Source organism: Populus trichocarpa, chromosome 3 (assembly GCF_000002775.5).
Source record: "Populus trichocarpa isolate Nisqually-1 chromosome 3, P.trichocarpa_v4.1, whole genome shotgun sequence".
Taxonomy (NCBI): domain Eukaryota; kingdom Viridiplantae; phylum Streptophyta; class Magnoliopsida; order Malpighiales; family Salicaceae; genus Populus; species Populus trichocarpa.
In genome coordinates, this window is record NC_037287.2 from 3,920,588 (window position 1) to 3,938,017 (window position 17,430).

Genomic DNA, 17,430 nt, shown 5'->3' on the forward strand with positions numbered 1-17,430 from the left:
CAGAGGTTCGTTGCAAACATTTAATTGCCTTTTCAAGTGAAAAAAAATAAAAAAAATACAATAACCTTCATGCTTGAGGCAAATACTGAATATCCTCGCAACAAGATAGTATGAAGCGGGTAACTGGCAATTCGAGTCGGTAGTTTACTTGGTGATCCTAGAGACAAAAGAATCAGTAATCCAGAAAGGAAGGGAAAATCAGTAATCCAGAGCGGAAATAACTACAGGATATACGTTTCAAGAATAATAAAGAATAAACAGAAAAATTGCATTGCAAGTTTCAACAGCTCCTTCCCACCAAGATCTACGTAACTACATTCACCTTGGACTTAGTGGCAAATTTACTTAACATCTTTTACGTTTTGCTGTAGAAGAACTACAATCACATTTTCTAATGACTTCAACCCATCACAACTTCGAACATAATTGCATCTTCTATTTTAGAAGATATCAGGAAAAGGAGGGGAAAGGAAAGGAATTTTGGGGTTAGGAGAAGAGGGAAGAAAATTGATATCTAGCTAGCTCCCTGGAGAATGATAACAAGCTGCTTCCAAATGGATTCTGCAATAGCCATTTCAGGAACATTCTATAACATAGCAGGTGCTGCAGATTGAAGGACATTTTAAATGCAAAACTCAAAGTAGCCTCCGCCTAGCTCATTGGTGGGAATGGAAAAGAAATCTTCTCCAACAGCAACCCCAGAACTTCACCAAGCAAATACATTTCTTCCTGGGATCATCTTTATGCATAGTACATGTACAAGCTGTTTGCGGCAGCACAGGCAATGGAATTTTCAGTAGGATGCCATGCTAAGTGCAACAACTTTGTGGAGAAATCAAAAGAATTTCCATTTGGATCAACTCCTGGGCCTTCTGCTCCTGCTATCGAGTGATCTCCAGATTAATATAATAAAAACAAGTTGTTAAGATGACAAAAGAACATGGAACGGGGTGCAAGGTAGGGAGGAAGGAAGATGAGGCAAAGTGAAAGCACTGACCCCGTCTTACAACACGTGTTATGCTGCTTAGGGATCTTGAAGGCCTTGAAGGGGTCTGGACTTGTCTCCTAATATTATAATTCATGATTTATAAGATGTCCCATCTCAACTATCAAAATCATTAGATTCAATCTCATTCATATATCAAACAGAAACTACCTCATTGGATTTTTGCTGGCTTCCAAAGTTGTTGCCTCAGTACTTTCTAGGTTACAACCAAATACCCGAAACAGATTGCTGGGGACATGAAAAAAATACCAAACTAAGGCACATGGAATTGTGGTTTCAATAACAATAATACAATGACCAGACATAAGAACAAAAAAAACCACTGACCTGTAGGAGCCTGTCGCAACTCGCAATCCATCACCACTCAAACAACACTCGAATTTATCAAAGATTGAATCATTTTCATATAAATCACACAACTGGGTAAATTCAAAGAATATAATTAGAATGGAAACAGCCTAACAAAGAAAATTCCCTGGTCCGATTTTGTCTAAAGAAAGGAATCTCACCTTTGGTCTTAAATGTTCATGAACTTGGAAGGTTGCAACTGGACCAGAATCCATATTGATATCCCACAACTATAATAAAGAAAATAGACAACTGAGAATCATGAAATTGAAATTGCTACTTAACTTCAAGTGCATGCATGCATATCTTCTTTAGGTGCCATGAAAACAAAATCAGCTTAAGTACTAGATTGTAGTTTTTTGAAACATCAGCACAAAGCAGAACCAGAAGTAATAGTTGCTTGATTGTTTTTACCAGCAGACTGTTTTCTTGGAAGACTTAGTTTCTAAATTTACCAAGTTTAGAAAAATGAGTTCTCCATTTTACTACTAATTCCCATAGTTCAATCGGCAAATATAGTTTACCAAACATTTTGCAATTATGAAAAAGAGAAATTCTTATTTCAACAGTCAAATACATTTTTCGAACGGATGAATTAAAAGAAACACAGAGCAAATTAGTCTTGAAGTAAACACAACCTATAAAGTGCTCATGCACTCCATACATGCAAAATTAACAAATCAACTAGAATAAAAATTTGGATAAGCTACACATCACAAATAAAATTTAAAACAAATTTTACACGAACAGACAAAAGGGCAAGAGTTGTAAATCTATTAAACTTCTAAGTCAATTATTTCATGTCTATTTGTGTAAAATTTGAAACTTTCATTCCTTGTATTTATTTTTGTTTTAAAAATATCGAAAAGTTACAAACTAACATGGCACGCATCATCAATCCAAACTCTTGCCATCATCCAGTAGTTTGCATTTCTACAAGTTCGTATAAGGTAAGCCTGACATTGTTCTTTGCCCAAAATGGCTTCAAGGGAAACAAAGTACTAGTGTTGACCAGCTAGCAAAAATGCTTAGGTTTTTGCTTAGATGCTTATTGTAATATAAAATTTCATGAAGCACTCAATTTCCCTGAGCCAATTACTTGTCATGAAATTTCATACAGAACTCATTTTCCTTGAATCATCTCATCTTGACACCATAGCATAAATTGAAACACTTGATCAAGTAAAGAATAAAAAAAAAAAAAGCAGAATACCAACATTCTTTTTACCTTTATGGTTTTCAAATTAATAGCACGATGAGTCCTATTATGTACTTACTGTCCAATGTCTTGGAACCTTGTTACAGACATAACCTCCTGTTTCTTGCTTCCCATAACAGGTCATAGATAAAACAAATTTGCAGGAAAAGTCAAATTCTATCTCTAGACATTTTGCTTGATGAATATTGCATTTGTTGGAATCATACTGTTTGGACATCCTATGGATTGCAGAGATGGACATTTCTTCTGTGCTTATAAGCCACAACATAGCATGCTTAGGAGGCCAGTTTTATGTAATAAACCTTGACTCCTATGAATATATGTATCCAAAAGACTTGCAGCAAATTCAATGAAAAATTATGAACCAAAATCTTTGCAATTATATAAGCCGAAACCTTAAGAGTCATGTAATCACGACTGAGTATATGTCTTCCATCCCTTGCAAATTTAATATCAGAGATTGAGGCAATTATTTCTGTAAAAAATGATCTCGAGCCTGGTGCCTCTGTTTCCTCAAACCTGTATGCAGAGGATGTTACTGGTGGGCTGTTTATAGTACTGGAAGTAAATGAGCGATATAAAATAACACTTACAATTTGGCATGAGAGTCACACAAAGCTGATTGTCGCAAATCAATGAGTCGAATTGAGCCTTTTGAACTGCTGTATGCTAACGTATTGCAATGACCGGGGTGGAATTCTGCTGATGTTATAACCTCTGCAAGGATAGGTGTACAGGTTGAGACCTCAAAAGAATATAGGTAATACAGATGCTTCGCGGTTGAAATAATCAATTACTCAACCAAAGGGGGGACAGAAGATGGCAAACATTGTCCAGTATCTATTCAGAAATTCATATGGGAAGGCGAAGGACAGTATTGAAAAAACAGTTCATGTGCACCAGAAAAACCAACTGAATTCCAAAAGGTGAAATATACAAAGCCAGAATCCTCAAAATTTGATCACAAGTGCATTAATGCTTAAATTTACATCCTTAATACAATCAGCATCAGTGAACAAAGAGCTTACCAGTAAGATCCTCCATATTTGCAGGTTTGACATCAACAATATTGAAACTTTGATTGCTAATTTCCAAATTCCAAAGATTTATTCGTAGGTCATCGGCGGATATAAAAGTTTCACCATCACTGGAATATATGACACAGGATGGAAAGATTTGAGAAATTTCAATAAAATCATAACAGTATCAGGCAAGCTTGAACAAACAGAGAGATGCTAGTCCAGTGACAATAATCTTTCATTATGTGTTCCATATAGAAGCAATGAGCAAAACTACCATGTCTAGAAACCCTCAACATGCAATGTCTAGCACGATAGAGCCAAAGATAATGCAAAGAACAAGCCAATACCATCCGATTTGTATGCACAGTGCAATTTTGTTCTTCAAAAAGGACAAATTGAACAAATGAAAAAGGCAAGATAAAATTGAGAAAGAAAAAAACTAAGGTCAGTGACTATAGAGACACTTAAACTCAATAACATTTATAGCTCAAATGTACGCTGTTTTAATGTGTGAGATTTTTAGCTTGCCACTTCAAGAAATAAAAACCAACTTTACAAGCCTGGAGAAGAGTTCCTAGAATCTTCAATCATTCCATTTTGAGGCAACTGTAATGGGATAGAATAATGGTTTTCATTTCTTTTATGGCATATCAGCCGGCTTAGAATGATTTATTTTGGCTATATTCAGAAAATATTGAGTGCAATCTCATCCTGAGTTTTCTTTATTTTGTTTCTTCAACTTCAGGGGACAAGATGTGCTCCTGTTTGTTCCTCTTTGCTATTCTCTTTCTTATATTGTCTATCTTAAGAATTACGACAGGCCAAAACACGGTTCTTTTCATTTGTAGAAACATTCCAAATAAAAAATAAGTAGCACAAAATCTTATCATCTCTGTCTTCCTCCCCAATTTTAAAGCCCATGGGACTCAATAACATTACAAAAGAGCACCTTAGAAACAAACCATGCTACAAGCACATAGCAATAAAATATACAACACAACATCAGTAGCAATGCTGCTCTTTTATCACAATTTCAGTTTTTCTTAAGAAAAAAAATCATGAATGCCAAGTAGTAGTGACAGATTTCCATCATCAACAAAAAAAAAGGAAAAATTGAAACGTACATTGTAGACTGTTTTAAAGTCTAATCATTGTCCAAGAATGAATCCAAGAACTAAACAATAATGAAAACCTTAAAAGAACAAAACTAATAAAAAACAGATGCTACTACAAGCTCGAAACAACCACAGAAGAAAAGGAATGACCTGTTGTTTGAAATTGAATTAATATGATAATCATGAGCATGAGCATATACCCTTCGACAACTAGCCATCAAGCTTGTCTCATCGGACGTCACCTAAGAGTTAGATCCACAAAAGATAATGCAAGGAGTTCAAATAACAAATCAACCTCATCAAAAAACAACTGTTTCCATTTATCAACACCACCCACACCCACCCCCCACTCCAGCCCTAAAAAGGAAAATAAAAGACTTCCAGAATTTGATTCATACCTCATATATCTAGCATTAAAAAAAGGAAAAAAAACACAAATAGAGGGTGCAAAGGGAAACCAACTTACTCATTATTTGTTTTAGTAACCATAGCATCAAACGCCACACCAGTAACATAGAAAGGTTACAAAATCAATTGAAAGCATTGTTCCTTGAACAAGGAGGCCTTTAAAAAATGCACTACTGCATATGAGGGTGAGTGAAAAGTGGAGATAAGAGAAAATTCTTTCAGAGTGTTTGGTTGCTTTAAATTTCATTTGGTGACTTATTCAGCTGTTAAGCGATCCAGTTGTTGGGATTTCCTTCAGTTTTTTGAGCTCTTGCATTATGGATTTTGGTTATAATTGAACAACAGCCTGTTTCTTAAGATGACAAGCTTTATTATGTATGGCCTGTTCCATTGTGTTATCATCTTTCCATTTTAATGTAAGGCCTATTACTTCTTTTCCATCCTGTGATTTTCATGGATGGCCGTTTCCTATGGTACATTTGAATGGAGAGAAAAACAAGGCTTGACTTCCAAGAGTACATTAGCAAATCAATTGAGGAAGTTTTTAAATAGCAAAAGATTCTGTAGTCATAAAGTTACATTGGAGGAATCAATTCAAGGAAAATTGTACTTCATACTCTTTCAGACATGAGCACGTCTATTTTGGATTTTTTTTTAAAAATGTGAAAACTGGAGTTAGTTTTACTTATTTCAAAAACATAACCAATTCACAAAAGGAAAAGGAAAAGAAATGGAATGGTTTAAGTACAACTACCACTGGTAAACGCAATGATGGAAAGCCCCCAGGAGGAATGCTGAAGTCATTGCTTGGTAAATCGTACTTGCCTCCTCCATTTGCAAGATATTGTTTACCAATACTTGAATTGCTTGAACTGGCAATGCTACCATTTCCTATAGCTTTAGAAGGGTCCACATTCATTTCAGAAATTTTCTTCACCTTCTTCTCTTGGACCTGTACAATTCTCATAAAGAAATATCAAAAAAATAAGTGGGCTTAAAATGTAGCAACCATGGACCAAAAAATCAATAATAATATCACTTGAAGCAGTCAGGACAAGGAGTTGATATATGAGGTGTTCCACTTTTGATAAACCTAGACATTATGATTTTAAGATACACCTAGACAATTTGATTATAAGATTCACCTAGACATTATGAGTATAAGCCGACATTTGAGCACAGATAATAAAATTCATCATGCATATATTTCTGGGGATGCGTGCTACCCATTCAACCTCTCTAAAACACTACTATGCATTCAACCTCTCTAAAACACTACTATGCATTCAAGCTCTCTTGAACACATTCTGATTAATTACAGGGCCAATGATGTAGCCCTTTGTTAAGCACTAAGTTGCAGTGTTTCTGTAAAGCAGCAAATCAGTAACATCCTGTATGCTTTTGACACATCAAGTAAACACCATAACATGCTATACACAGTTTCATTTACATACCTCTCATTTAAACTATGACTAGATCCTTGTACGCAAGACTATTTGATTGGACAAATTCAAAGACAGAAAAAAAACCTAATTAAGATTTTTGATAAAAAAAAATGGCCTCATAGCAGATCAATAAGAAAATGATTATATTTATTCTCATTTTTATGCCATGTGAACAGAAGCATGCTGGCCACTGGCCAGGTAGCATAATAACAAACTAGGTAGTTGAAGCTCACTAGCAGACATGATAAATGAAAAGTATTTAGCCTTTCATCATGCTTCAAGATAACGTTCCTTTCCTACCTTCCAATACTTGATGGTTTTATCATTAGTAGATAGGAGAAAAAGAGCACCATTGGTTGTTTGGCACCATCTGATTTTGTTAATTTTCTCCTCTATTTCCAAACTCTTGAGATAGTCAAACTGAAAAAAGAAATGAACATGCAAGTGTGAATGTTAGAAGCTTGGTAAGCCAAAATGCATCTGAAAAAATGACAGAAAAGAAGACCTCAGGTTCATGGCTCTGAAATTCTGTTTTATATCGAAACTCAGGATGCCTACTAATTGGGTAACCCATCCTCTCCAGATCCCTTCTGGATCCACCATGCTACACATTACAGAAAAGGTTCGTCATAATACTACCACTAACATGACAATAATCCATTAACAAGAAACTATTAGCAAAAATATCAATATTGCATTTTGCTAACAAAGCTAGAAAAAGAAGAAAGAGCATACATCCTTAGTGTCAGTTCTCTCAAAGAGAACCACACGGCCTCCACGGTCACCGGTAGCAAGATGATCACCACTTCTATCAAATTCAATTGCTGAAATAATATCAACTGCAGAAAGAAACACAATAAGATTAAGGAATTTTATTATATGTTCTGCCATACAGTTCCAAATAATATTATTGTAGCACAAACGAAATATACGAACTTGTTGAAAAGCATAGCAAAAAAATAAATAAACACATAAACAAATAACATATACAGTGTGAAAATAAGAACAATACAAACCAAAACATCATTATCAGTGATTCCCAAACAAAGAAAGAAGCTACTGGCTCTCAATGAGCAGCACATTGTGAGAGTATCCAATAGGACACCAACACAGCTCCTAAAACAGAATGTCCTTTGTACTTGCTGGAGGTACATAGTAAGGTAAGCAGGGTCTTGCATAAACAAAATATAATCTAATAAACAGTTTGCTGTTTTCTCCCACATCATGCTGGATCTTTAGCAAAAAGTCATTTTTTACAGATACAGATTACCGAACTCAAGATTCCACTATATATACAGTTGTACTTGCCGACCAAACAAGCAGCCATTCTACTTCCCTGTGCACCAATAAAAAAAAGATTTGCCAGGGCAATAACAATCAAATACTCGGTTTCATAGCAGTGATGGCACAATTTTGCAACCCCACCCTTCTTGAACCAAAAGAAGACTTTCAAGATAAGTTTCTCGATAAAAATCTTGTCTGATATCCACAACTATCTTTTCCAAATGAAAGAAAATAGCTTCAAAGAACACTCTGTACCACAATCCTCCTAGAGAAATTATAACAATCTTTTCCAAATGAAAGAATGTAACTTCTAATGCCACTCTGTACCACAATCCTCCTAGAGAAATTATAGTGATTCCTTTGATGTAGAAATATATACTTTCAGCAACAAATAGTCAGCATAAGTCCATACACACACAGAACAGAGCAAAACTTTATGTCCCTTGTTTTAAATATTAAGGATATTCGCTCCTATCTATCTAGAGATTCAATCTTCTAACATCAAGTCCTCGATAGAAGAAACCATCGAATGGAAACATTCATTTCTCAAGGTCACTCTTTACCAAACCACCTCAAAGTCATAAACATTGGCATCTCAACTACTGGCAGACAGTTATTGCACTGTTCAAACCTACAGTTTATGCATAGATGTAGGTCTAGACTGTTCCAGATGTTATTTCCCAAAATCCTGCTCCAACAGGAACATAAGTGGATCGCTCCTTCATTTCTTCTTTAGTTTAAATAACTTCTTATAATCCTTCTTCATGTTCACAGTTTTCATTCCACTTCAGTAATGAATGGGACACAGTATCCCTTCAACTTACCTCTTTCCATACCCTCTCAAAGCTTTAAAAATACATGCATGTCCCTTTTTTCTGGAATGCCACCTACCTCACCATCCTCATTTTGGATCCAAATACAGTAACTCTTTATGTTGTATATCTACAGATAAACCACCAATGACATTTCTTCCATGGGGTTTCTTTATTGTAACCCTCCTCCAAGTCGGAGAAACCTCTCATTTAATTTACACAAGTTTGGAAATGATGCAGAAAAAACCATTTGGTTGATTTTCAAACCAATATAAATCAATCAACATCCACAGATATAGACAAGGAAAAAATAGAAGTAAAACTCTAAAGCTCTATTCAACTCGAAAGAAGTTTCTCCTATTCTCCGTGTGCATTGTTCTTGAACAACGAATAACAAGAAAAATAGATCAAAACTTAGGTCTCCCACTGAACCTGCCCTACCCTAATCACTTATATACCTATGTAAAATGTATTCAACTATAAACCGAAGAAAAAATAATTATCCACAGAAACACAAACAAGTCTAATTACACTTCACTAAATCAAACATATCAACTACGTAACAAACTCCAAACTACTGATTAGTTATACAAAATCATTAAGATCCAAACTATAGCCATCAAGTTCAAGTAATCTGCAACTTAAATAAAACACCCATTGCATGCAACATCATAAAAATTAAATTAAAAAAAAAAAAAAAAACCACTCTCCACTCACTTACCAAGCTCTCACTAGAACACTGATGCTACTACTACTTGATTAATTAATTACTGTGTCAAAAAAAATATGGGAATCAGTAACTCGTTCAAATCAAAACACAAAATACTGATTGAGCCACAAACCAAAACACAATATCTGATCCGGCACACAATCTATTTCCGATCCAAAACCAAAAAACCAACCCTAATTTGCAAAACCCATATCGAATATCAAGTGGATCCAGATGAATAACATGTTACCTTCTTGCACTTCTTCACCGGCGGTTCGTTCACCGAAGACCTGAGAGAATTTCCACTCCAGAGGCTGTGGTGGAACAGGCGGAGCTTCACCAACTTCATCTCCACCGTTCATTTTGTTTTGACGATCAGAAATCAAATGTCAGGCCCAGATTAAATCTCAAACTCGATCAAACCAATGAATCAGTGAGTCAGTGAGTCAATTAAAAAAGATCGCATCTTTCTTTCAGCTTAATATCAGAAACCCACCAAAGCCCATCCTCAACATTTTCATATCTTAAATGAGAGATATATTGTTATATTATTTATTATTATAATAAAAATAAAAATAATTCAACCATTGAGATTTGAGACAGTTCTCTTCTCTTCTTGCCTTTCTCTTTTGTGTTTTTGGTTTGGTCTTTTTCTTTTCCTTTTTTTTTTCACTTTGTATTTCTCTGCAGGCCAAATGAGAAAAATAAAATTCCACTTTCTCTCTCTTGGGAAAAAGGAAAACCCGAGAACACAATGTTTACTTAAAAGTAGAAAATGGGGATTTTAATGGTTTTTTCTTCTAATTTTTTTTTTTAAATTGACTATTGAGGAAAAGGAGCATAGACAGCACAACATTTAGTTGTTTAAAAAAAGTTATTCTCTCATGGTCATTAAACTAAATTTGGAGTTGATCCTGTTAAAAGATCGGTTTCCAATTACATGGATTAACTTAGTCAAGAGACCAAATTCTAAGTCTTACAAGTTTATTCAAATAAATTTAAAAAAATAATTTATTTAAAAAATAATATAGAGGTAAATTTAAGCTATTAACAAAGTACCAATTAACAAGTTGTGCAACCTGAATCATATATCAATGTCCATAATTCACAAACTAAAAAAATATTATATGACCCACATTATGAAGCCCAACTCACACAACCTCCCTAGATGCTAATACCTTTCTCTTTCTTATCCACCCACCTTAAAAAACATCTATTAATCAAACACCGAAAAAAATGGTGTTCTTTTTGTTTCTCACTAAAGCTCTCACACAAATCGTCTTCATCAAAATCTACTAAGTTAAACCCTACATTACAATTCAAATCTCCACATGTCAATACTATCTCTCAATCTCACCCAAAAACACTCACAGTTACCAACTAAAAAAACACCAAAGTTGTTTTGTAACCAAGGCAATTGAAAAGGAATCATAGGTTGTGGAGAAATTAGAATCAAAGTCAAAGTATTTGGTGAGTGAAGAGTTGGGAAAGGAGATAAAGAAGGCAATAAAGAAGAAGGGCAAATACAAAGGGAATTTGTTGAGCGGAGTGGTAAAGGAGATTCAAGAGATAGAATAGCATTCTTTTGGGAAGGTTTTGGGGATTACAAGTGTTGCCATTAGAATCATTGTTGGGTCTAGTGTTGTTCTGATTATTGTCAATAATGTTTTAGTTGAATTGGCTAAAAAAATGTTAAAAAAAAAAAATCGGCTCTCACCCGAGTTACGCCAAATCACCTGGGTTCCGAGTTGACCTAGCAGGTTGTCTGGGTTTGACCAAGCCAATTGTAAGCTCAAGTTTTGCCAATTTAAAACCCGCATAAGGCCTCGGGTTGACCTAGATCCTAGGTCAACCCGTCAGGTCATGTTGGGTTTTATAATCATTGTTCTACTTTAAACAAAGAGAAAGAAATAAAGAAAGAGAAATAGAAAAAACACACACAAACACTATATATTATCTATAAACAATTACTTCTCTCTCTCATATAATAGGCTTTTGTTTTGTTGTATTGTGTTTTTCTTTACAGGGTAAAATCTTTAAAAAAGTCTCCCAACTTTAGATTTTGTTTTCATTAGGTTCTCATCCAAACACTATAAATTAATTGAAAATATTAGATATACTATAAAACGATTTTTTGTGTTTTTGAGCAAACTTATGTATCAATTGAAAACTAAACTTAAGGATGCCTTTCCCATATCTTTAAGGATGCCTTTCCCATATCTACATGGCAAATTTAATAAATTATCCTAAATATTTTAATACAAAATATAAGAAAATAAACACATCTATTTAATCACCAATTGAATCTATTAAGTTCCTATAAAACAAATTTCTTTCTTTTAAAAAAAGAAAAAAAATAAAGTATAATTTATACATGAGTACAAGTATGGAAATACTCAATTAAGAATTTTTGAAATTTTTGGCACTTAAATGAGGTAGAAAATTATTTGAAGACTTAATATAGATTACATACATGCTTAAAGGATTTTCTTTTTTAAGGTTCGCTCTTTCATTTTGTTTAATCAATTAATTATCTCCTTTGTGGTGATAATGTTTTTTTAAGTTTGACAAACAGTTTTGATTGAGTGATGATAATGGAAGAATTCAATGTTATTAGTCGGTGACTAGGTATTTTGATAAGAATCAGCTAGCTACATCAAATGACATATTAAAGGTGTCAATTGGGTCAATTATGGGGTCAAGGATTAAAAAGATTAAAGTGGTATTTAATGGGATTATTCAGAATATTTGGCCCAAGTCAAGCTTTCAGATTTTAACAAGGAATGATCAGGTTGTAATTAATGTGATCCATGTAGGAGTTGGACAAGCTTAAGTCGGTTTTGGGTTGTATTTTTCTAATGCACAGTTTTACACTAATACATAAAATTTTCAGTCTGACTATTGGATCACGCCAAAAGTTTTCTAGAAGATTCTAAAGGCTTTGTTTTATATAGAGTTAAAATCTTGTAATGATTGGATTTTTAGAAGGCTTTGCAATAAGGTCTAAAAGTTATTATGGAGGATTTACATTATTTTCCTAGTTGATTTAGGATTCTTTTTTTCTATTTGGATTGGTAATCTTTTATTAGTTTTTTTTTATCCTTGGTCAAGACGTTTTTATCTATTATAAATAGGGTTATTTAAGTTGTGTTTATTTATTTTATTTTTTTACAGACTTTGATTTCATAATAATATTTTGTGTGCTTGTGTTGCTCTTACCTATTGACTCTTCATTTAACTATCTTAAACTTATCAAAAATCAATTGTCTTTGTGGTGTCCTTTCATATACTTTTAGTTCATGATTCCTTATAATTTGTTGGGTTGGGTCTTATTCCAATAACTTTGGTACCTTAGTTTAACTAATCATTATATCGAGTTTTTGTTATCCTTAAATCTGATTTTATCTTTCTAGGATTTGTTCTTTATTGCAAATGAGTTCAAGGGTTCTTAACCTCCGAATTCACATAAGTTGGTATCAAAGCTAGACTCTAAAATCAGGTTTTATCCCCTTTTCTTTAAGTTTCCGTGTTATTTTTAGTGTTTCCTTCAATCTAAAAATTACAACGGTATAATACAAAAAAAGAGTTATTTGAATTTTATTATTGTCAAATTAAGTAGCTAACTCTTGATCATGAACTCGATAATTAACTTTGTAAGGTTTTAGTTGTATGGAGGCATAGACAATCATCTTCCTATCCTACATCAAAACACACCTAAGTCCCTTATTAGATGTATTATTATAGACTATAAACCCTTCAGATCCTGAAAGAAGGGTTAATATTGGGGCAGTGGTAAGCCTTTTTTTCAGTTCCTCTAAGCTTTCTTTACAGTCCTTAGACCATTCCTACTTAACTTCCTTCCAAGTTAATCGAGTTAGAGAGGTCACTATTATGGAAAACCCCTCAATAAACCTTTTATAATATCTTGTTAAATCAAGGAAACTATGGATTTTTGTTACATTAATAGACCTTTCCTACTTCAAAGTAGCTTTCATCCTCTTCAAATCCATAAATATCCTTTTTTATATATATCACATGCCTAAGAAAGATCACTTCATTCAGCCAAAATTCGCAATGAGCTAGAATAAATCAGAATATCATCTATAAACATTAGAATATACTTATCCATGTAGAGCTAAAAGAACCTATTAATCAAATCCATAAAAACTATTGGAGTATTTGTTAGCCCAAATGGCATTACCAAGAACTTGTAATGTCCATAACAAGTCCTAAAAGCAATCTTCAGCATATCCTGCTCTTTAATCCTCAATTGGTAATACCTCGACCTTAAATCTATTTTAAAAAATACTCTATGATTAGTACTTAAAAGTGCATTCTCATTAAGGCTTTATATCATCGTATTGCATTAAAGTATCGTTAAATTCCCTAACTAAAGCATGTTTTATAATAACAAGTCTGATAATATAATATATCTTTAATTTATGGTAAATGCTTGTTTTGAATGCAGGTATATCTCACAATTCAAAGGATTGATTGATGTGATTAACTATTGAAAGTGAAGAGACAAAAAGAGAACTAGGCTAAGAGAAGAGATGCTGGTTCAATTCCAAACTGGAACACTATTCGGTTATTTGATCATAACTGGAGTTGTAGAACTCAGATTTAGGTCCACTTTATATGGATGGAAAGATAAGAGATAGACCTAAAACTTTCATGAGAGTCCAAGACTCAATTCTGCCGTTTTCAAGTTCAAATCTTATCAACAATGGAGAAGTCGGAACCTGTCCTGCAGCTCAGACACTGTTCGGTTTTCAGCTCATATCTTGAGTTCTAAAAGTCCAAATGAGCTCTGGTTTTTTTTTTGTTGGAAAGCTGAGACAATTGTCCACAACTTTCATGGAACAAAGGGCTTAAATTCTGATGTTAGCAATGACGTTTTGGCCAGCCAACAATATCAAAAATCTGTCAACAATATCAAGAACCAGCAGCCAACAATGTCAAAAACCAACCACCAAATCAATGGTTGCCCACCAACTATTTTCTTAGTCCACCAATCAATAGTTTTGAATCTTAGCATATAAAAGGAGGCATTTGCCATGTATTTAATCATCTTATTTTTCAGATCAAAATCATCTTCTTGCTTTCTCTCTTTATATCTTTGTAATGTTCAAGTTTTCTTTCATGCTATATTAATCTCTTGTTTATGCTTTTTCATTTCCTTTCCTATACTTAATTAAACTTATATCATGTTTATGTTCTTATGTTGTTTATTTATGTTTTTCTTCTTCATTATGTTTAGCTAAGTTAATTATGTCAAGGTGAAAAGGTTTTACTAATGGTGTTAGAATAGGTATAATATAAACTCAACATGGACTTTAATGTTTATATCCAAAAAAGATTGTTATTAACATGTTTTATCTTTTTATCTTACTAATTCTTAATACCTTGCTTGTTAAATGGTTAATCTAGATTTGTGTTGTATAACACTTGGTACATCAAATGCTTGATCCTTCATAGTTTTCGGCCGACATCGTTGTTATGATAGGAACTTGATTTGTTGTTAACATAAGCTAGCAACATGAATGCCTGATGATATTTAAAAGTATGGTGTTATTTAGATAAGATGATTAATATGATCATGTTAATAATTTATAATGAGCTAATAACGATAAATCATCCGATTGGAACCTCTTTTGTGTGTGGTTTCCAATTAAGTAATAAAAAGAGTTTATATTATATTTATTTGAAATACCATTAGTGGATCCTCTAACCTTGACATCTGTTTTATTATTGTTTAATCCTTACATCAATATCACTTCCCAAAACTCTCTTCAACTCCTTTTTTGTTATTATTCTCTTCAAATCTTTCTCTTTATTTTTAATTTATACAATTCACCTCTCTGTGGTTCGACCCCGGTCTTGCCAGGTTATTTATTACTTTGACACTCCTGCACTTGGGATAAGACATCAACTCTTTGATCGTGTCACTCTAGCTCCCTCAAACTGATCGAATAAGTCATTTATCCTCGGAAATGGATATTTATTCTTCAACCTCACTCTATTTAACTATTGGTAATCAATTTAGAGTCCAAGTGTGCCATAATTCTTTTTCACAAATAGTACTAGGGCTCCCCATAATGAATTGCTCGAGCATATAAACCTTTTATTTAGTAGTTCTTGAAATTGGATCTTCAACTCAATTAGTTTTGCAGATGTCATTCTATAAGGTAGATGGGTTATAGGAGATGTTCCTGGTAGTATGTAAATAGAAACCTCTACTTCCCTTTCCGAAGGTAATCTCGATAACTCATCCGAAAATATGTCCGAGAACTCCCTCACTATAGAGAGTTGGGATAATTCAGTTTTATCCTTTTTGAATTTTTCACATAGGCAAGGTATGTCATACACCCTTTCCTCATCAACTTTCTAGTGGTCATCATCGAAGTTATGCAATTCGATATGACATTCATCTCTTATCTAAATACCACTCTCTTACCATTGAATTCTTAAAGAGTCACCATTTTTGCAAAACAATCCATTCAAGCTCTATACCTACCTAACCAATCCATTTCTAGAATCACATCGAAGTTATGCAACTTTAAGGGTATTAAATCTATTTTCATCTCATACCCACCCATACTAACCCTTAATCCTCTATATACATGATTAATGTTTACATCTTCTTCTAAACGGGTACTACTTATAAATCTCTTTTATGTCTTACTAGGTTTTTCCCTGTGTTTTCCCATAATTTTCCTAGCTATAAATAAGTGCATTTTTCTAGGACCAATCAAAGCATAAACATATAAGGAATTCAACTGTGCATACTTGCCGCAATATAAGAAGCAACTCTTACCTCTTTTTGGGTCATGTGGAACACTCTCCCCTATGTTTTTTCTCCTAAAACTCTTAGACATCCCATATTACTGATGGCCCTAACTGTGTTGGTTTGGTAGGTATATCCACTATGACAAACTATTGCTGACTATGTGTTAACTGTCTTTTTTATTATGCATATTGAGTAGTCCTTCTAGGGTATTCCCTTTTGAAATGTCTTTTCTCTCTACAATAGTGACATCCTCAACCTAAGTACAAACAATCTCTCTATTTGTGTCCCTCTTGCCTATAAACATAACATCGACTTAGCGATGCCGAGTAATCCTCTAGATGTCTTTACTTGTATCGGGCACACTGAGGATAAGTGATGGTTTTCTCTTTTGTAGTTCCTTTGACTGAACTGGCATTTAAATTTGACTATCCCTTAGTTGACCCTCTACCATTCATCTGTCACTCTTCGCTGACCAAGATTTCCCTATTTTTTTTTCTTAAACTAGCTGAATTATCTTGTCTTGCCCTTTTGGAAAAAGGTGGCCTACCAAAAAACTTTAAATTGGCCTTGTTAACCCTCATTAATACATGCCTCTAAGGCTTGAGAGTTACTTTTATCAACTCTCTCATAGTCTTGAACTATCATGCAATCAACCGATGTTTCAAGTCATGCTTGAATCCATCCTGTAGCCTACCAATCACACGTTGTTTAATGGGAATGTAGTGTGAGATGAACATTTAGAGATCATGAAATCTCCTTTCATGCTCAATCATCGTTATATTTTCTTACTTTAAGGCCAAAAACTCATGTTCTTTTGCCTTACAATGATATCTAGAGTAAAACGTATTCTCAAACTCCATCTTAAATTCATCCTAAGATATCTCTTCGATGACTCTCCTCATCTGTATAGTATCCCTCCAAGTTTGTGCCCTATTTGAAAGTAGTTAAGTGGCACAATCCACATATAGTTCTTCAAGCAATGTAATATGATTTAGGATCTTTTCCATTTTCTGGATCCATCTCGCTGCAATCTTTGCATCTTGCTCTCCCAAGAAGGGCTCACAACCTATCTCCCTTATAATCTTCATTAAACAAACTAATCTAACCATATTATTTATGGGTTTTAAGGATACTAAGGCTGCTAAAGCTGCTACACTGGACATACCAACAACCACTGCTCTTATAATTTGCTCTAAAAAAGAAGAATCAATATGGGGTGCAAGGGTTCCCGCAGGTGTTATGGGTGGATGTCTCATTCTCTATCTCTGTCTC

At 33.9% G+C, this 17,430-nt stretch overlaps 1 protein-coding gene across 5 annotated transcripts; it reads right to left on the reverse strand.

Moving 5' to 3' along the window:
* Positions 1-213: 213 nt before the first annotated feature.
* LOC18096730 (serine/threonine protein phosphatase 2A 55 kDa regulatory subunit B beta isoform) lies at positions 214-10,110 on the reverse strand. 5 transcript variants are annotated; one of them, XM_052451518.1, is made up of 15 exons: positions 9,619-10,109; positions 9,381-9,429; positions 7,299-7,402; positions 7,069-7,167; positions 6,864-6,983; positions 5,870-6,070; positions 4,861-4,952; positions 3,602-3,720; positions 3,167-3,290; positions 2,969-3,092; positions 1,516-1,584; positions 1,334-1,425; positions 1,157-1,234; positions 998-1,065; positions 214-881 (listed from the first exon to the last, which is right to left on the reverse strand). In XM_052451518.1, the coding sequence occupies exons 4-15, from the start codon at positions 7,135-7,137 to the stop codon at positions 742-744; spliced, it is 1,296 nt and encodes a 431-aa protein (XP_052307478.1). In that variant the 5' UTR covers positions 7,138-7,167; positions 7,299-7,402; positions 9,381-9,429; positions 9,619-10,109; the 3' UTR covers positions 214-741. The 5 variants fall into 5 exon arrangements, with proteins under 5 accessions (XP_052307478.1, XP_024453706.1, XP_024453707.1 ...); XM_024597938.2 differs by lacking the exon at positions 9,381-9,429 and having other exon boundaries at positions 5,873-6,070; positions 9,619-10,110; XM_024597939.2 differs by lacking the exon at positions 9,381-9,429 and having other exon boundaries at positions 214-878; positions 5,873-6,070.
* Positions 10,111-17,430: the final 7,320 nt, after the last annotated feature.

Bases quoted from the DNA above. Each gene is read 5' to 3' on its own strand.
- LOC18096730 (XM_006385273.3), bottom strand. From the start codon at position 9,730: ATGAACGGTGGAGATGAAGTTGGTGAAGCTCCGCCTGTTCCACCACAG. The intron at 6,071-6,863 runs GTAGGAAAGGAA...AGAATTGTACAG, and splicing joins AAACCATCAAGTATTGGAAG to GTCCAAGAGAAGAAGGTGAA. The intron at 3,093-3,166 runs GTAAGTGTTATT...CTCTGCATACAG, and splicing joins TGTGACTCTCATGCCAAATT to GTTTGAGGAAACAGAGGCAC.